The 21,396-nt window shown below is 44.6% G+C and overlaps 1 protein-coding gene across 1 annotated transcript in view; it reads right to left on the bottom strand.

Annotated features, from left to right (window-relative positions):
* Nucleotides 1-21,396, bottom strand: part of GLDN (gliomedin) — a 69,023-nt gene that overhangs the window by 18,338 nt on the left and 29,289 nt on the right. The window contains exons 2-4 of the mRNA XM_068551618.1: nucleotides 20,366-20,417; nucleotides 2,436-2,453; nucleotides 1,957-2,064 (exon numbers count right to left, since the gene is read on the bottom strand). Coding sequence (XP_068407719.1) covers nucleotides 1,957-2,064; nucleotides 2,436-2,453; nucleotides 20,366-20,417 — 178 coding nt within the window. The remainder of the gene's footprint in view (nucleotides 1-1,956; nucleotides 2,065-2,435; nucleotides 2,454-20,365; nucleotides 20,418-21,396) is intronic.

Genomic DNA, 21,396 nt, shown 5'->3' with positions numbered 1-21,396 from the left:
CTTCTCATCCTTTCTGTCCGGCTACGCTGGCTTCCCTGCCGCTCCTCAGCGTCTGCAGGCACACTGGACTTACAGGCTCCGCTGGAACCCTCTCCCCCAGACAGTCCGCCACCTGCGCTCTCCTCTCCTCCAGGTGTCTGCTCAAAGGTCCCTTCTCAGGGGGCCTCACCTGGCCTCCCAGTCTACAGTCACGCCCCACCCTACACACTTCCTATCCCCTCCCCTTGCTCTATTTTTCTCTTTAGCACTTAGCACCGCGTAACAGACAATATATTCTACTTATTTATCTTGTTCATTGTCCATCTGCCCAGACTAGGATGTCAGCCTCATGAGGGCAGAGATTTTGTCAGCTTTTTCATTTCTGGATCTCCAGCATCTAGAGTAACACCTGCCACATAAATACGTCTTATAGAAATAAATAGACTTTTTCTTTTCTGCCCTCACTGGGTTGTGGGCTGCATGCTAAGCATATCTCTTCAAAGCTAGAGATCTGTCTCAGACCTTTTTGGAGCTACCCCTTTCTCACCTGACCCACATCCAGTGCTGTATGGTGGTCCCTCCCCCTCACTGTTGGCTCTCATAATACTCATTACTGAATCCTCAGGACCAGATCACATTTCTGGGGTCTTTCTGGGATAAACCAAGTGCCTGAACACTGACGGTCATCATTAATTGATGCTGATATTCATTTATAATTATAGTTATTATCTGACATGTAAGGGTCCATTCTGCTCTGCAGTTCTGGCTGTAACTGCTGGACTTCTGGGGACGGAGTTGACATGGGCTGCGTGGGCCCATTTTCACAGAGGCTGCCCCTGGGAACACAGGTATGCAGGCTTTTGGCAAGTGGCAGAGCCCCTCAACAATTTTCTCCCTTTCCACTGGCTCTCACTCAAATTGTTTAAGAGCAGAAACACTGGAAGGGGTTCCTGTGTTGTCTGGAAGAGTTGTTCTAGTGGTTCTTCTAACCTGGGGCCTGTCCAGGTGAGTTGGGGCAGTGTAACCAAGAGATTGAAAATAAATAAGAGAGTCGGTGGAGCCTCCACCCTCAGCTGCGGCTAAGAACCAGGCCTTCCTCGAAGCGCCCTGAGGAGTCTCTAACCCCTGCCCTCACGCCTCCACTGTGCCATGTGCCAGCTCTCTTCAGGTGACTCTGCCCCGGCCTTCCCCATGGACTTCCCAGGACTGGTGCTCAGAGCCCCTCAGAACTCGCCCTGCCCCAGCCTCCAACCCCCAGACCCTGCCAGGCCCTAGCTGAGCCCCTGCTGGTCACTGCTCCCTGACACATCTGACACCTTGGTGTTTCCAGGTCTTTGCTTGGGTGGTGGCAATGCCACCACTCACAGCAGGGCAGAGGAGGTCTCTCAGAGATGCCAGCCACATCTTCTTAATAGTCCTGTGACCCCTGGACAGGAGACCCTGACAGCTGGGACCACACAACCTGAGTGTCAGCCTGGATGCTGCCTTCCTACTCAAATCATTCTAGTGATTCCTCCAGCCAGGAGAACCTAGGGGTCAATATCAGTCAACTGATTTTCAGTCAAACATAAAAATTTGCTGGGCAGGAGGAGGCAGTGAGAGGGTCGGGCAGGAGCGACACTTGAAAGAACTTGGGGTACCAGCACAGACAGCCTTCACAGCCCGTGTAGTGGCCCTCCCCAGGACTGCTCACTCCTGCCCCTTCCATCTGTCTGTCTGCATCAGAGCAAGCAGAGGAGTGGACATCAGCTCTCAGGTATACTGCTTCTCTCAGGCAGACTGCATATAAATCTTATCGGGGTTGGACCAAAGAGAAGGCCCTTGCCGCCCCAGAACACAGCAGCTTCCAGGCAAGCATTAACCAGCCTTGCATTCAGAGATGCAGCACTTTTCCCCCACTGCACCAGCTTTGGTTCATCCAAAATGCAATAATAGAGACAAAAAACAAGGAAATGAATTAGAAGAGTGACAAAATACCCATTTTTCCTCTTTTTCCATTTGCTCCTTTTTCGCCTTTTGGGCCCTGGGGACCAGGCTGTCCATCTGATCCGTTGTGTCCTGGTAACCCACCAATTCCTGGAGGTCCTGCATCAAAACATGGGAAATGGGAACATTTAAAAAAATCTTCACAGAAGTTAACATGATTTCCTTTAGCCAGTGAAACTGGCCAGGCATTGACGCCTCTTCCAGATCTTCTCCTGCTTCTTCCTTTCTTTCTCTACCTTCCCTGCCCCCGCCTGAAGCAGTGACAGGTGGGGAATGGTGACAGCAAGTTCTCAAGTGGGAGGGAACAGGAGAGCTGGTGATTGGGGCAGAGAGAAGGAGGGGGACACAGTGATAGTCAAGGCTGCCTTCAGACTCTTCTTCCTTCCCTGCTTCAGTCCCTTCTGAGTGATCCTGGGGAGCCAGCCACCCATATCCTTCCCATGAACTTGGAAAAATCCATGGGTCCTTACCTGCTGGGCCAGGTGGTCCTACAACAGAAAAAAAAATTTAGATGGTAAACCACAGATGGAAGAAAGTGAAGCCAACACCACAACCCAAAAAACAAAGAGCACCTTCCCCCTCTTAAAACGTACTAACCATCTATGGGCCCTAAGGAACCGGCCCATGCCTTTTACTTAGAACTCAGTATATTTGCCCAAAGATTCTAAAAAACAATTCAACACAGACCCATTTGCCAATCAAAACCACTTTTGCTTAAGTTCCAATGGACTAAGAATAATTTCTAAGTGGCTTCACTATAGACTCATAAATCAGTCATCTCTCAAGCAATCAACTTAATTAAATGAGGTTTGGTGACAATGTGGGTGGGCACTAGTGCAGCCCTGGCAAAGGTAGGTGTCAGGAAGTGCTGCTTTTGCATGGCTGAGATCCAGCTGTCCCAGGAGCAGCCCCAAATACGCTCATCCAGCCAGCCTGTCTCCTCTAGGCCGCCAAGGGGAATTGAGAGCAGAAGCTGGTTTGCTTGGTCTCTATTTTGTTGCATAAAATAGCCTGAGAAAACTTGAGGGCCCAGATCAGGTAACAGATACCTTTCTTAGTGTGTAATTACCCAAGGATCTAAGGGGTTCAGGTGAATAATTTACACATAATCTAACACAATAATTTTGCTTCCACAAATAGTCTTAGTGACAATTATTCCATTTAAGCACTCGGACAAGCCAGTGAGGTCATGACATGAACAGTTGAGGGTCTTTTGCTTCTCTGGACCACATATAACAATCACCAATATTGGAGTGGGTAGGTCTTTCTAAAGATCCAAGCCTGTGACTCTTCAGAAAACCACCATTTATACTGATGAACCTAGTGGCAGGGCAAGAATAAAGATGCAGATGTAGAGAATGGACTTGAGGACACAGTGGGAGAAGGGTAAACTGGGACGAAGTGAGAGAGTAGCATTGACATATATATACTACCAAATGTAAAATGGATGGTTAGTAGAAAGCTGCTGCATAGCACAGGGAGATCAGCTCTATGCTTTGTGACGACCTAGAGGGGTGGCATAGGGAGGGTGGGAGGGAGGCTCAAGAAGGAGGGGATATGGGGGTATAGGTATACATATAGCTGATTCACTTTCTTGTACAGCAGAAACTAACACATACAACACTGAATAGCAGTTATACTCCAATAAAGATATATATATATACACATATATATATCTATATATATATATAAAAGAAAACCACCATTTACTAAGCACTTCTGTGTGCACCACAATCTTCCCATAAGTAGAAATCTTTTTTTTTTTTTTATATTTATGTATTTATTTATTTATTTATGGCTGTGTTGGGTCTTCATTTCTGTGCGAGGGCTTTCTCCATTTGCGGCAAGCGGGGGCCACTCTTCATCGCGGTGCGCGGGCCTCTTCACCATTGTGGCCTCTCTTGTTGTGGAGCACGGGCTCCAGACGCGCAGGCTCAGTAATTGTGGCTCACGGGCCTAGTTGCTCCGCGGCATGTGGGATCCTCCCAGGCCAGGGCTCGAACCCGTGTGCCCTGCACTGGCAGGCAGACTCTCAACCACTGCGCCACCAGGGAAGCCCTCCCATAAGTAGAAATCTTGATCCTTGTGTCTGCTGTGTTTACGACCTATCTGAGGAAGGTGAATACTTTGAAACCACAATGAGATGAGGGAGCTACAGAGAAGCAAACCCCTACAGAGGTGCCAGGGAAGTCTGGGCACATGGCAGTCGGAGAAGGCTCTCAGAGAGAGTGAGCCTTGAGCTGTGGCTCTGAAGACACAGTGGCCTGACATGGCTGCAGGGGTGAGGGCTGGGCATCCCATGCAGGAGACCAGCTGGAGAAAAGGTACAGGGGTGGGAGCTTGCGTGATTCAGGGTGAGAGAAAGGAGGAAGAATGGCTCAGCTGGAGTGTGTAGAGATGAGGCTGAAGTGTGTTCTTGGCAGAGGGATGTGGGGCAGCAGCACTTGAAGACCAAGTGGAGGGGTGTAGACGGTATGTGCCAGGCAGTGCGGAGCTACAGTAGATTGATTCTTAAGCAGGGGGGGATGACACTGAAATCAGCGTGTGTTTGATATCCTCTCTGTAGATGGATATGGAATAGAACTAGGGAGTGAGATGACAGAGAGAAAGAGACAGGGAAGGAAGGGGGTGGGGCAGGGAGAAAATATCCAGAGGATCTTTGTAGTTAAAGTTTGGGACAAGGTTGTGGATAAATGCGGTTGGTGACTGTAGAGTTCTAGAGGGAGCTAGACATTCGAGAGGTATTTCAGCAGAAGAATGGGCAGGACATGTCCATGTCTGATTGGGTAGGAGACAGCTGAGGAGGCCTCTCAGACGACTGAGCCTGGATACTGATGAGCCTATTTGACAGACATGAAAACCTTGGGAAGAATACGTGTTTGAAGGTATGCTTTCAGTACATACAGTCCTATGTTGGGCAAAAATGATTTGCTGAAAACAGCACGGCATTTTCTAGGGTCAGTGTAGCCTGTAGTCAGTGTGGTCAGTTTACCGCCAGGTGGCGCACACATGCCCTGGTAAGGAGGTGATATGGCCCTTTGAGAGCTGTCAGAAGAAATCAATCAATCGTCAGCCCTGACTGCAGATGGAGCCAAATTCAGATGTGCAGATTGGTAGAAAAAGGTAAACAAGCAAGAATCAACTGTATATAGTAGGTTTCAAGAGTTCTCAGGGAGGGATACATTGGGAGATTGGGACTGACATATACACATTACTCTATATAAAATAGATAACTAATAAGAACCTCCTGTATAGCACAGGGAACTCTACTCCATATTCTGTAATGATCTATATGGGAAAAGAATCTAAAAAAGAGTGGATATATGTATACGCGTAACTGATTTACTTTGCTGTACAGCAGAAACTAACACAACATTGTAAATCAACTATACTCCAATAAAAATTAATTTAAAAAAAAAAAGGACAGTCCAATAACCATTTCCATGCAGTGGAGTATTGGAAAGAGGTCCTGGCTGGAGCTGTATACTTAGGACACATTAGTTATGGCCAAGGGTATCACTATGTTGAAGTGTTTAGATTAGGGTTTCTTGACACTGACCTGAGATCCTTGATACCCTATGGCTACAGTTTTTACACATTTGAGGCCACAAAATCAACTAGAATGCTTGTAAAAATGCAGTTACCTGGGCCCCATCTGGAGATTCTGATTTGGTTTGGATTTAGAGTAAGGCCCAGGAACTGGCATTTTTACCAAGCACCACAGGTGTATGGGATGCAGGTGGTCCTGGGTCCCCTCGACCTGATGTGAAAATTTTCTGGGAAAAGAGTCAGTCACTCTCCTTAAAGGGGTTCCTGACCCTAGAAATATTGGGAGCTACTAGCCTTCAGGTAAGAGTGAAATGTCTGAGCCAAATTTGGGGATGTAGAGAGGGGGACACACCCCATCTGGAGGGAGGAAGGTGATAGAAGAAGCACCAGAAAAGAGAGAGAGTGTGATCTGAAGATGGAAGAGGGAAGCCAGCAGGTCTCACGCCTTGAAGCTAGAGAATTTCAGAAGAGAAAGGATGACAAACGGTTGCAAAGAGCTCAGGAGCAGAGTGCTACAGTGATGATGACTGTCCCAATATCCTGGGATGCCAATTGAGCTGCTCACGGCCCCTTACACCCAGAAGAAGCCCCAAATATGAGTCATTATAATAATGTCAAATGTCAAATGTGTGCCTACTAGCTATTTAGCAAACCATCTTTCAGGATGTTTTTTTAGCTCCTGACCCTTCTCCTCTTCTGGAATAACAGACCCTCTAGGAACACGTGTGGGCAGCCACGTTCATGTTAACACTGTACGCAGGGCTGTTTCCTGGGCCTGCCAGCAGTGCAGCTACACAGGACTGCACGCTAAGAAGGGAGCTCCCTGCTTGGGTTTAAATGCTCTGCAGTTGCCGTTGGGACATTCTTTTTTTTTTTTTTTTTTTTTTAACATCTTTATTGGAGTATAATTGCTTTACAATGGTGTGTTAGTTTCTGCTTTATAACAAAGTAAATCAGTTATACATATACATATGTTCCCATATCTCTTCCCTCTTGGGTCTCCCTCCCTCCCACCCTCCCTATCCCACCCCTCTAGGTGGTCACAAACCACCGAGCTGATCTCCCTGTGCTAAGCGGCTGCTTCCCACTAGCTATCTATTTTACGTTTGGTAGTGTATATACGTCCATGCTACTCTCTCACTTTGTCACAGCTTACCCTTCCCCCTCCCCATATCCTCAAGTCCATTCTCTAGTTAGGTCTGTGTCTTTATTCCCGTCTTACCCCTAGGTTCTTCATGACCTTTTTTGCTTTTTTCTTAGATCGTTTGGACAATCTTAATCATTTTTTCTTTGAATTTGTGCTTTGTAAGTGAAGTCTGATGGGACAGTGGAGCATGGCCCGGGGCTTTGAGTCTTGATTTATATGTGGTCCTGCCTCCTATCTCCTCCCTGCCTCCCCAGGACAGATTTTCCCCTGCCTGCTCCTGTGCCCCTTGAGGTGTCCTCCCCACTCCCTGCCCCACCAGTGACTGCTGCCACCTGCCACCCCAGTGGGGGCCCAGGCTCGAGTGCAGGGGAGGCTAGGGTTGGGTGTGTGCCCTGCGTGCTTTTGTCCCAGGGAGCCCCTGTGCCTGTGAGGGTGTGTACTCATGCGGTGAGTATCCCATGCCTCAAGGAGTACGACATTAAGTAGCAAATAAAAAGCCCCACCATGGCAGGTCAAGAGAGGTTGTGGAAGAAAGGAAAAAGCCTTTTTCCTGCTTCATGAACAAGGGACCCTGCATTTTCATTTTGCACTGGGCCCTGCAAATGGCTCTGATTACCCCACCCAACACTCCTAGCTGGAGTTGATTAGAATTGGGTAGATACGTGATAGGAGCTGAACCACTTAGATTTTTTTCTCCTTGCAATCTAAAGTTGACCCACAATGCCCCTACTTATGTGAAGTAGAGGTCTGTGGATGGCCATGCACAGTGAAAAATGTCAGTCTGCAGGGAGAAGAAAATGAAGGAGAGAGAAGCAGAGATGAGGGACTGGGTGTCTGCTAGAGAGTCAGAAAGGCTGAGAGAGGAGCTGTGTGGGTTCCCAGTGGCTTTCCAGTTCCTGGCTCCAGCCCCCTGGGTCAGGCTGCTTCCCCTGCCCTCCTGGTCTGTCTGTGAGATACCCTTCTGTCTCATGAGGCAAGCTTTGTTTTCACCAGACTGGGTTTCATTGTCATCTTCCTGGACCCACAGACAGATTGCGTTTCCCTGCCTTCCTTCCATGGTGGGGGTGGGGAAGTGAGATACCTCCAGACCTGACCTTTTAAAGCACCCAGTGGGTGCCATCCTTTGTTCCCCTCTCTTCCCTTGGGAGTGATCTTGGTGCCTGGTGCTCAGATGATGGAGCTACGAGACGGCAGCACTTGGCTCTCTGAGTCTCCAGAACTGCGTAGGAGAGTCACCCAAATTTCGCTGGACTTCGTGGAGTGGGAAATAAGCCTTTGCTGTGTTAAGCTGCTGAGATTTTAAGGTTTAATTGTTACCAGAGCATGGCCAAACCCAGCTTGACAAACACATCCCTCTATCTTTTTAATAATTTATAACCTCTCACCCGCTTTTCCTCAGATAAGCTCTAACGGGTTCCTGCTACAAGCAAACAGTAGAATCTTAATTGAGACAGGATATATAGGCACCAGAGTTATGGAGAGTGAATAATAAAGAAGTGTAAGTGTAAGTCTCACTCCCTGTCTTCAAGGGCAGGCGCTGGCCAGTGGCTAACGCTACAGGCTTCTGGAAAACCTGACTCCTTGGATCCTCCCACCACAGCCATTCCAAGTCATAGGAGAAGATGCTTATCTCTAATTTCCTTTTAGTAGCCTCTGCTTTCACCCTGGGATGGTATCAGAACTGATGTTGCCTGACCCAAGTGACCTGCTTAGCACAGCAATGACCACAGAGGAAGTGGCTACACATTTCCCAAAGCCTTGCTGGTAGAGGAAAAAAAGAAGCCAAAAAATCCAAATAGATTTATCATTGCAACAAAAAGAATAAAATACATAGGAATAGGGCTTCCCTGGTGGCGCAGTGGTTGAGAATCTGCCTGCTAGTGCAGTGGACACGGGTTCAAGCCCTGGTCTGGGAAGATCCCACATGCTGCAGAGCAACTAGGCCTGTGAGCCACAACTACTGAGCCTGCGCGTCTGGAGCCCGTGCTCCACAACAAGAGAGGCCACAATGGTGAAGAGGCCCGCGCACCGCGATGAAGAGTGGCCCCCGCTTGCCGCAAATGGAGAAAGCCCTCGCACAGAAACGAAGACCCAACACAGCCAAAAATAAATAAATTAATTAATTAAAAAAAAAATACATAGGAATAAACCTACCTAAGGGGACAAAAGACCTATATGCAGAAAACTATAAGACACTGAAGAAAGAAATTAAAGATGATACAAACAGATGGAGAGACATACCATGTTCTTGGATTGGAAGAATCAACATTGTGAAAATGACTATACTACCCAAAGCAATCTACAGATTCAATGCAATCCCTATCAAACTACCAATGGCATTTTTCACAGAACTAGAACAAAAAAATTTCACAGTTTGTATGGAAACACAAAAGACCCCGAATAGCCAAAGCCATCTTGAGAAAGAAAAACAGAGCTGGAGGAATCAGGTTCCCTGACTTCAAACTATAGTACAAAGCTACAGTAATCAAAACAGTATGGTACTGGCACAAAAACAGAAATATAGATCAATGGAACAGGATAGAAAGCCCAGAGATAAACCCACGCACATATGGTCACCTTATCTTTTTTTTTTTTTTTAAAGACTTTTTTATTATTTATTTATTTATTTATTTATGCTGTGTTGGGTCTTCGTTTCTGTGTGAGGGCTTTCTCTAGTTGCGGCAAGCGGGGGCCACTCTTCATCGCGGTGCGCGGGCCGCTCACTATCGCGGCCTCTCTTGTTGTGGAGCACAGGCTCCAGACGCGCATGCTCAGTAGTTGTGGCTCACGGGCCTAGTTGCTCCGCGGCATGTGGGATCTTCCCAGACCAGGGCTCGACCCCGTGTCCCCTGCACTGGCAGGCGGACTCTCAACCACTGTGCCACCAGGGAAGCCCCTGGTCACCTTATCTTTGATAAAGGAGGCAAGAATAAACAATGAAGAAAATACAGCCTCTTCAATAAGTGGTGCTGGGTAAACTGGACAGCTACATGTAAAAGAATGAAATTAGAACACTCCCTAACACCATACACAAAAATAAACTCAAAATGGATTAAAGACCTAAATGTAAGGCCGGACACTATCAAACTCTTAGAGGAAAACATAGGCAGAACACTCTATGACATAAATCACAGCAAGATCCTTTTTTGACCCACCTCCTAGAGAAATGGAAATAAAAACAAAAATAAACAAATGAGACCTAATGAAACTTAAAAGCTTTTGCACAGCAAAGGAAAACATAAACAAGATGAAAAGACAACCCTAGAATGGAAGAAAATATTTGCAAACGAAGCAACTGACAAAGGATTAATCTCCAAAATATACAAGCAGCTCAGGCAACTCAATATCAAAAAAACAAACAACCCAATCCAAAAATGGGTGGAAGACCTAAACAGACATTTCTCCAAAGAAGATATACAGATTGCCAACAAACACGTGAAAGGATGCTCAACATCGCTAATCATTAAAGAAGTGCAAATCAAAACCACAGTGAGGTGTCACCTCACACCAGTCAGAATGGCCATCACCAAAAATCTACAAACAATAAATGCTGGAGAGGGTGTGGAGAAAAGGGAACCCTCTTACACTGTTGGTGGGAATGTAAATTGATACAGCCACTATGGAGAACAGTATGGAGGTTCCTTAAAAAACTACAAATAGAACTACCCTACGACCCAGCAATCCCAATACTGGGCATATACCCTGAGAAAACCATAGGTCAAAAAGAGTCATGTACCAAAATGTTCATTGCAGCTCTATTTACAATAGCCAGGACATGGAAGCAACCTAAATGTCCATCGACAGATGAATGGATAAAGAAGATGTGGCACATATATACAATGGAATATTACTCAGCCATAAAAAGAAATGAAATGGAGGTATTTGTAATGAGGTGGATGGAATTAGAGTCTGTCATACAGAGTGAAGTAAGTCAGAAAGAGAAAAACAAATACAGTATGCTAACACATATATACGGAATCTAAGGGAAAAAAAAAAAAAAAAGGCCATGAAGAACCTAGTGGCAAGACGGGAATAAAGACACAGACCTACTAGAGAATGGACTTGAGGATATGGGGAGGGGGTGGGGTGAGATGTGACAGGGTAAGAGAGTGTCATGGACATATATACACTACCAAATGTAAAATAGATAGCTAGTGGGAAGCAGCCGCCGAGCACAGGGAGATCAGCTTGGTGCTTTGTGACCACCTAGAGGGGTGGGATGGGGAGGGTGGGAGGGAGGGAGATGCAAGAGGGAAGAGAAATGGGAACATATTGTATATGTATAACTGATTCACTTTGTTATAAAGCAGAAGCTAACACACCATTGTAAGGCAATTATACTTCAATAAAGATGTTTAAAAAAACAAAACAAACAAACAAAAAAAACTAAAAATAGAACTACCATATGACCCAGCAATACCCTGAGAAAACCAGAATTCAAAAAGAGTCATGTACCACAATGTTCATTGCAGCACTATTTACAGTAGTCAGGACATGGAAGCAACCTAAGTGTCCATCGACAGATTAATGGATAAAAAAGATGTGGCATATATATACAATGGAATATTACTCAGCCATAAAAAGAAACGAAATTGAGTTATTTGTAGTGAGGTGGAAGGACCTAGAGTCTGTCATACAGAGTGAAGTAAGTCAGAAAGAGAAAAACAAATACTGTATGCTAACACACATATATGGAATCTAAAAAAAAAAAAAAGGTTCTGAAGAACCTAGGGGCAGGACAGGAATAAAGATGCAGACATAGAGAATGGACTTGAGGACACGGGGAGGGGGAAGGGTAACCTGGGACGAAGTGAGAGAGTAGCATTGACATATATACACTACCAAATGTAAAATAGCTAGCTAGTGGGAAGCAGCTGCATAGCACAGGGAGATCAGCTCGGTGCTTTGTGACCACCTGGGGGGGTGAGATAGGGAGGGTGGGAGGGAGACACAAGAGGGAGGGGATATGGGGATATATGTATACGTATAGCTGATTTGTTATACAGCAGAAACTAACACAACATTGTAAAGTAATTATACTCCAATAAAGATGTTAAAAAAAAAAAAGAGACAGACATGTACCACAGTGTTCATTGCAGCACTATTTACAATAACCAGGACATGGAAGCAACCTAAGTGTCCATCGACAGATGAATGGATAAAGAAGATGTGGCATATATATACAATGGAATATTACCCAGCCATAAAAAGAAGTGAAATTGAGTTATTTGTAGTGAGGTGGATGGACCTAGAGTCTGTCATATAGAGTGAAGTAAGTCAGAAAGAAAAACAAATACTGTATGCCAACATATATATATGGAATCTAAAAAAAAATGGTTCTGACGAACCTAGGGGCAGGACAGAAATAAAGATGTAGACGTAGAGAATGGACTTGAGGACATGGGGAGGGGGAAGGGCAAGCTGGGATGAAGTGAGAGAGTAGCACTGACATATATACACTACCAAGTGTAAAATAGATAGCTAGTGGGAAGCAGCTGCAAAGCACAGGGAGATCAGCTCGGTGCTTTGTGACCACCTAGAGGGGTGGGATAGGGAGGGTGGGAGGGAGACGCAACAGGGAGAGTATATGGGGATATATGTATAGGTATAGCTGATTCACTTTGTCATACAGCAGAAACTAACACAACGTTGTAAAGCAATTATACTCCAATAATGATGTTAAAAAAAAAAAAAAAAGAAAGTAAGGCCTGGTTCTGCTGCCATAGGAAGAGCTAGTGAAAGATGCAACTTCATAAACCTGATATTTCCAGGTCTGGAACACCTCCGAGGTCTGTAGTCTTGACTCTCTCCTACTCCTACTCCCAGCAAGGACTCCCTGGGGCTCAGGATTCATGCCAGCCACGGCTTCAGTGCCAGAGAGGAGCTCTGGCCAGAGCGGGGGTGGTCCCCTCTTTCCCTTGGGAGGCAGGCATGCTTGTCTTAAGGGATGGCCTGACAGGGTCCAAGCCCGAATCCACATTTGGAGCCCGAATCCACCAACACTAAAACAACTTGCTAGTTTGCTCAGTAAGGCCAGTTGAGTGAAAACATCATCAGCTACACTAGCTGTTCTGAGAGTGGCCTATCCATTTGTTTACCAGAGGTTGAACTGTCTACAGCTTTGAGGCCTCAGTTCCCACCCTCTGTGTGCTGGTCCATCCTCTGCAACCACCCCTGCTGCCAGCTATTCTGCCAGTCCCAGGGCACCTGACGTGGGAAAGTATGTATCTTTCCTCACATGCCCCCATTAAACTGAAGCTTTGGTCCAATCTCATTTATTTGGTGCGTTTCAACTTTGGATTATGACCATGGCAACCTTAAAAATGAGTAGAGTAGGGATGGCAAATAGGTTTTTTTGTTTGTTTTTTTGTTTTTATTTTTTTTTTGGCCACGTTGGGTCCTAGTTGCGGCACGCGGGATCTTTGTTGAGGTACGCGGGCTCTTTGTTGCGGTGCATGGGCTTCTCTCTTGTTGCGGTGCATGGGCTTCTCTCTTGTTGTGGCGTGTGGGTTTTCTCTCTCTAGTTGTGGCATGCAGGTTTTCTCTTCTTTAGCTGTGGCGCACAGGCTCCAGGGTGCGTGGGCTCCGTAGTCGTGGCGGGTGGGTTCCAGAGTGCACGGGCTCTGTAGTTTGCAGCACGCGGGCTCTCTAGTTGAGGTGTGTGAGCTCAGTAGTTGTGGCGCATGGGCTTAGTTGCCCCGTGGCATGTGGGATCTTAGTTCCCTGATGAGGAATCGAACCCGTGTCCCCTGCATTGGAAGGCAGATTCTTTACCACTGGACCACGAGGGAAGTCCCAGCAAATAGGTTTTATTTCAAGTGCCAATTCTAATCAATTAGTACAACTTTCTGCAACACCAGAAAAGAATGACCTGAGACCTGAGGCCATGCTCGGCAGCAACTGTGATCCACTATTGATGTCTGCCTGGAAATAGGATAAGAAATGTTATCACTGGGTTGGAGTCTCATGGCTGCAAGGAGAATGGGCACTGTGGATTTCAAGCAACTCTGTTGCAACAAGCAGTTCAGCAATATTATGGTTTAGAGATTTTCCAACAAGCCCCTATATGGAGGCCACTGGAGGTGAAGAATTACCCAAGACCTGCCTTCTTCAAGATACCTGCTCTTCCAGAAGACATGCTTCTGGAGTCCCAAGGAAACCTGCGCTCAGGGGTAAGATGCATCCAGAAAACATGTCATTTGACAAACTCTGCACTAGCAAAAACCCCAGACTACTCTAGCTAGTGAACTGCCCTCACTATTCACCTGAGATGTCACCAGCTGCACAAAACTACACGGCATCTGTCTTTGTCCCCAGAGCAACCACAGCTGAGTCCTGGGAAAGGGACAGGAATGGGGTTTCATGGTCACAGCTGGACTAGCTTCAAGTCACATGCACCTGCTTTTTTAAAGATGAATCTAGTGTGGAGCTAGATCTTGTTCTCAGGCCCCAAGCCCAGGGTCTGCCCTGGCAATCCTTCCTGAAGGCATTTTCTGCAAGCTCTGGACCAAGGCTCTCTGTCCCTCTCCCCAAAGTTCCCCAATTCAGTCCTGGGTCCTGTCACCTCCCCACCCCCAATCCAGGCAGCTTGGCCTATCCCTAGGTACCTCCTTGCCTTGCAACTTGCACTTTTCACACCTAAGTTTTAATTGAAGGGCTTTCTGTGTACAAGGAGGCCCACTTTCAAGCTATCATGAAAAATGAAGGGGCTGGCATTTGAAAAGCATTTTTAGATGCCAAAGAATAACCTCCTCAACCCATTTCCAGCATAGATGCGATCCCGCCAGCCTCTCCTAAGTGGTCTTAATAGCTCCAGCCCACATTCACTGAACAGCTTGGCTCTCATTCTATCACTATAAAAATCAGAAAGGAAGAGGCTTTTCCTGTGCCTCTCAACAGGGCTTTTGTGCCTGTAATTCCATCCATTTGAGCATTTTTCTAGCGCTCATTACTGTCACACACGGGAACGCTGAAAAGGGACTCCCAGAGATGGAAGAAAGGTGCTTAAGCCACAAGGGTTTCAGAATAAAGGATCAAGCTGTTCTGAAGATATTTAATTTTCTGTGAGGGCTGAAATGTGACTTGAGTAACTCAATTAGCATTTTCTAAGAAGCCACAGGATTATAGCTTTTCTCTCTGAGGCTAAACTAAGCAAACAAGAGTCAGACTTGGACACAGGGTTCCTCAGAGAAGCATCTTTCTTACCAGCCCACCACTCCCATTAATCACTTACATAAATCACAGGTTTAGTCATTCAACAGACTCAACCAGAGCTCCTAACGCACAGCAGGTAACGAGAGGTACTGGGGAGAATATTGCAGAAGAGGTTTCTTACAACTCCACACACACTGTGCACTCTGAAGTGACCAGGACCTCCCCAGAGCCTGGGGCCATAGACTGAGGAGATCCAACACAAGCTTCAGATGGCTTCAAAGTCTTGTGGTTATCTTTAAAGTCCATGAGAGCTGTGCATTTACTCCGTAAAAGGAGTTTTTCTTTCTTTTTTAAATTGAAGTAGAGTTGACCTACAATATTATATTAGTTTCAGGTATACTACAAAGTGATTCAACATTTATATACATTATAAATTGATCACCATAAGTCTAGTAATTTGTCACAGTACAAAGTTACTGCAATAATACTGACTATATTTCCTATGCTGGACACTACATCCCCATGACTCATTTATTTTATAACTGGAAGTTTGTACCCCTTAATCTCCCTCACTTATTTCACTTACCCCCTAACCCCCCTTTCCTCCCTGTTTGTTCTCTATATCTGTGAGTCTGTTTCTGTTTTATGTTTGTTCATTTGTTTTGTTTTCTAGTTTCCACATATAAGTGAAATCATACAATATTTGTCTTTCTCTGTCAGACTTAATTCACTTAGCATATTACCCTCTAGGTCCATCCATTTTGCTGCAAATGGCAAAATTTCATTCTTTTTTAATGGCTGAGTAGTATTCCATTGTATGTATATACCACATCTTCTTTAACCATTCATCTATCAGCGGGCACTTAGGTTGCTTTCATATTTTGGATATTGTAAATAATGCTGCAATGAACATAGGGGTGCATATATCTTTTCTAATTAGTTTTTTGTTTTCTTCAGATAAATACTCAGATGTGGAATTGCTGGATCATATGGTAGTTCTATTTTTAATCTTTGAGGAACCTCCATACTGTTTTCCATCGTGGCTGCACCAATTTATAATCCCACCAACAGGGCATGAGAGTCCCCTTTTCCCCATCTCCTTGACACTTGTTTTTAGTTATCTTTTTGATAACAGTCATTCTAACAGGAGTGAGGTGATATCTCATTGTGGTTTTGAATTGCATTTCCTTGATGATTAGTGAAGTTGAGCATCTTTTCACGTGTCCGTTGGTCCTTTGTATGTCTTCCTTAGAAAAATGCCTATTCATGTCCTCTACCCATTTTTTAATTGAATTGTTTGTTTTTTTGATATTGAGTTGTTTGAGCTTTTTATATATTTTGGATATTAACCCCTTAACAGATACATCAGTTGCAAATATCTTCTCCCATTTGTTTGGTTGCCTTTTCGTTCTGTTGATGGTTTCCTTTGCTGTGCAAAAGATTCTTATGTAGTCCCATTTGTTTATTTTTGCTTTAGTTGCCCTTGCCTGAGGAGACAGAGCCAAAAAAATATGACTAAGACTGATGTCAAAGAGTGTACTACCTGTTTTCTTCTTACATTTAAGTCATTAATCCATATTGAGTTTATTTTTGCATATGGTATGAGAAAGTGGTCCTGTTTCATTTTTTTGCATGTGGCTGTCCAGTTTCCCCAACACCATTTTATTGAAGAGACTGTCTTTTCTCCACTGTCTGTTATTGGCTTCCTTATCATAAATTAATTGACCATATAAGCATGGTTTTATTTCCAGGCTCTCTATTCTGTTCCATTGATCTATGTGCCTGTTTCTGTGCCAGAACCATACAGTTTTGATCACTATATCATTGTAATAGTGTTTGAAATCAGGAAGTTCGAAGTTCTTTGTTCTTCTTCCTTAAGATTGCTTTGGCTATTTGGGGTTTTTGTGGTTTTACACAAATTTTAGGATTATTTGTTTCAGTTCTGTGAAAAATAACATTGGCATTTTGATAGGGATTTTATTGACTCTGTAGATTGCCCTGGGTAGTATAGTCATTTTAATTTTAACAATATTAATTCTACCAGTCAGTGAATACAACATATCTTTCCATCTGTTTGTGTCATCTTCAGTTTCTTTCATCAGTGTTTTGTAGTTTTCCGAGTACAGGTCTTTTATCTCCTTAGTTAGAGGTTCATATAAAACAACTTATGTTATAGTAGTCTATTTTAAGTTGATAGTAACTTAAGTTTGAGCACATTCTAAAAGCACTACATTTTTACTTCCCCTCCCTTCATTTTATGTCTTTAGCATCATATGTTACATCTTTTTGTGTATCTCTTAACAAATTATTTTAGATATATTTTACTACTTTTGCTTTTTAACCTTAATATTAGCTTTCTAGGTAGCTGATCCACTACCTTTACTATATGTTTGCCTTTACCACTGAAATTTTTTTCTTTCATAATTTTCTTATTTCTAATTATGGTCTTTTCTTTTCCATTTAAAGAAGTCCTTTTAACATTTCTTGTAAGGCCTCTTTAGTGGTAATGAATTCCTTTACAAGCTTTTGCTTGTCCGGGAAACTCTTTATGTCTCCTTTAATTCTAAATGATAACCTTGTTGGGTAAAGTATTATTGGTTGTAAATTTTTTCCTTTCAGTACTTTCAGTATATCATGGCACTTCCTTCTGGCTATAAAGTTTCTGCTGAAAAATCAGCTGATAGTCTTATGGGGGTTTCCTTGTACATGACTAGTTTTTTTATTACTGCTTATAAGATTCTTTAACTTTTGACATTTTAATTATAATGTGTCTTGGTGTGGGCCTCTTTGGGTTCATCTTTTTGGGGATTCCCTGTGCTTCCTGGACTTGGACGTCTGTTTCCTTTGCCAAGTTAGGGAAGTTTTCAGATATTATTTCTTCAAGTAGGTTTTCTGTCCCTTTCTCTCTCTCTCTCTTTTCTTCTTCTGGGACCCCTGTAATTCAAATGTTAGTATGCTTGACCCAGAGGTCCCTTAAATTATCTCATTGTTTAAAATTCTTTTTTCTTTTCACTGTTTTGATTAGGTGATTTTCACTATTCTGTCTTCCAGATTGCTGATCTGTTCTGCATCCTCTAATCTGCTATTGATTCATTCTAGTGTATTTTTCATTTCAATTATTGTATCCTTCAGTTCTGATTGGTTCTTTTTTATATTTTCTTTCTCTTTGTTGAAATTCTCACTGAGTTCATCCATTGTTCTCTAGAGTCAGTGGGCATCTTTATGACTATTACTTTGAACTCTTTATCTTGTAAATTGCTTATCTCTGTTTAATTTAGTTCCTTTTCTGATGTTTTGTCTTGTTTTTTCATTTGGAAGGTATTCCTTTGTATCTTTATTTTGCCTAACTCTCTGTGTTTGTTTCTATGTATTAGGGATGTTGGCTACATCTCCTAGTCTTGGAAGAGTGGCCTTACGTGAAAGGTGTCCTGTGGGGCTCAGTGGTGCAATCCCCCCTGGTCACCAGAGCACTGCTGTGGGCATACTGATGCATGGGGCTGGCCTTCAGTGCAACTGACTTCGAGGCCAGTCTGGGACTATTGTGGGTGCTCTGTAGTGCAGGGCTGGCCCCCTGGAGTGGGAGCCACTTTGGAGGGGTGCTGGTGCCAGCCAGGGCTGCCCAGCGGTTGGGGCAGGGCAGAAAGTGTTTTGGAGGGACCAGCTGGAGTGGGTCCTCAGGGGAAAGTCAGGGTGGGGCACACAGTGTTAGTCAGGTTGATGGACAGTGACAGAAATGGTGCCTGCCCGTGGCTCCATCCCCAGAACAAGTCCCTCCAGATCCCTGCCCCTCCAGTGCATGCCTTAAAATTCATCAATGAGTCTCCTTCTCATGTGACCCAAGCACTTTTCAAGCTGCTGCCTCTGTGCTGGGAGTCAGAGTGAGTGAATGTGTGTGCAAGCCCTTCAGGAGTGTCTCAGTCTCCCACAGCCCTTCCGCTCTCCTAAACGTAAACCTCACTGGTTTGCAAAGCCAGGCATTATGGGGGCTTGTCTTCCCAGTACAGATCCCCCAGGCTGGGGAGCCTGATGTGGGGCTTGTAGCCCTTGCTCCTCAGGGGGAATCTCTGTGGCTGTGACATCCCTCCTGTGTGTGGGTTGCTGCACTGGGGGAGTGGGTTGGACTAGACTGTGTCTCTGCCACTCCTGCCTGTCTCACTGTGTCCTTTGCTTTCTGTTCTTAGTTTAGAAAATCTGTTCTGCTAGTCTTCAGGTGGTTCTCAGAGATAGTTGTTCTATAAGTAATTGTAGTTTCGGTGTGTCCATGGGAGGGAGTGAGCTCAGGGTCTTCCCACTCTGCCCTCTGGATGTGGACCTCTCCATAATACACGTTTAATGCAAAAATAATTTCCCTCTGTTTCCTAAGAATGCTACACCCCCTTCTCAGAGGCAGGAAATGCAGTGTCTGAAATCAGGCACCGTAGGCCCATCCTTGGGCCTGGTTAGTGCCTGGCTGGGGCAGAGGGTGATGAATTGGGTGACTGGTCTCAGTTCAAGGTACCACACATTTCTAATTACCCAAGACCTAGCTATTTTCCATGGCCATATTACTATGGCCATACTGAAAATATTATTATTTTTCATAATTACATTATAATTGGCTTTTAGCCCAGTAAAAACATCTGGTAAAAGCAAACCAACATGTATTTTCATAACCTAAAGGGTTCCTAGGTATTCATTCTGTCCCTGGCCCATTGGCCAGCACAGGTGTTCCCCACATGAGCTTCTGAAGGGCAGGAGGCAGGCGTCCCTGCCCTGAGACAAGAGGCCGGTCTCTGTGAGACTCTGGAATAATCACATCAAGACCATTCCCCTGGGACTTCCCTGGCGGTCCAGTGGTTAAGAACGTGCTTCCACTGCAGGGGGTGCGGGTTCAATCTCTGGTCAGGGAACTAAGATCTTGATCAGCCAAAAGAAAACAAGAAAAAAGACCACTCCCCTCTTCCCCTGCCCCATCCATCAGCCATTCCAGGTCTTAAGGCTTGATGTGCCTTGAGGTTAATTCCCTCCCTCCTTTCTACTTGTCCTTGATTCATTGAGTGGAGGGGGACAGAGTATGACCAACCTCCAGTCCCACCCAGCACATAGTAGGCACCACACAAAGCACTCTTCATAAAAAGTATTTTCTTAACTAATTAGCGGTTTGCATCTAGAGCTTCCCATTCAAGCAATATGTATGATATAGGGAAATAATTACTTCTGGTAAGAGCTCTCTACTATTTAGCAAGGTCTTTTTCCTTTCTTTTCCCATTTAAAAAACTAATGGAAATAAGGAAAACATCAATGGCCTCAGTTCAGGGTACCACACATTTCTAATTACCCAAGACCTAGTTACTTTCCATGGCTGTATTTCTATGGCAATACCAAAAATATTATTTTTCAAAATTATATTACTATTGATTTTCAGCCCATTGAAAACATCTGGTATACAAGTAAACCAACATATATTTTTATAACCTAAGGAGTTCCTAGGTGTTCATTCTGCCCCAGCCCTTTGGCCACCATATGTGTTTCCCACATAAGCTGCTATTGGTCAGTGCTCAGCCAGCCTACCTGTCAGACAGATACCCCTGGTGCTGTTGCACAGGTCCACCATCACTCGGATCTGCAGGAAGAGAGGACCATTAATAGCGGTATGGTAGGCAATGGACCCTGAACTTGCCCTTTATTCAGAGAAGCAGAAAGCAATTATAAAAATTTACAAAATAACTTCAGGAGAATATGTAGAAGTCTGAGGAAAAGTTACCCTAAAACTGAAAAGAAACCCTTAAAAGATCTAAAGATCTTTTTTTATATCTGCAGCTCATCTATCAACATTGTCAACAGAATCTCCTTGATTTCTACCAAACTCTGAGAAAGCCGAGGATGGGGAAGGAATCACCAAATCTACATCCAGGCTGGCCCCCCCATTGTCTGAAGGGCTCAGTCTGTGGGTCTGAATAAAGAGGGCTGGTGAGCTTAGCAGTCAGAAGCAAACACTTAACTATCTGAGTGAGTACGGGTGAGGTACTTAACTCCTTGACACTTTGGTTTTCTCTGAAATTGTAGATTATATGAGTAGCTGTCTTGAAGGTTAGGCAGCTCCATGTCTGGCATGTGGAAACTGCCCTTAGAGTGATTCTCATGCCATGTGGACACTGCCTACTTGCCACTGGATGGCCACCTGGAATACATGGTCACTGCATTGTGGTACCATCCTGACACCTGGTTCCCACACACCACTTTACTCTCCTCCCCCCATCCATTTTCCAAGCTGCTGCTAATGAGCTTCACAAAACCCAAATCTGATCAGGTCAGCCCTGCTTCAAACACTTTTGTGACTCCTTGCTGCTCTAAAGATACAGCAAAATTCCTCCTTCTCTGGCCTCAGCTCACACCATTCCTTCCTCCCTTTCTGTTCTCTAGTTCCACTCTGCCTCAGTTTGCTCATCTGTAAAATGGGGCTATTTGTAGTACTTACATCTTAGGATTGTTGTGAAGCTTAAGTGAAGTTATATGTGAAGCTCTTAGAACACTGCCTGGCGTGTAGGAAGCACACACAAAAGTGTTTTCTGTTTTGTGGAGGTAGCAGAGAGTGCAGATAG

The sequence above is a fragment of the Eschrichtius robustus genome, chromosome 1, assembly GCF_028021215.1.
Source record: "Eschrichtius robustus isolate mEscRob2 chromosome 1, mEscRob2.pri, whole genome shotgun sequence".
Classification (NCBI taxonomy): domain Eukaryota; kingdom Metazoa; phylum Chordata; class Mammalia; order Artiodactyla; family Eschrichtiidae; genus Eschrichtius; species Eschrichtius robustus.
The sequence above is the reverse complement of the archived record's forward strand: the minus strand, read 5'-3'. Positions and strand labels throughout refer to the sequence as shown.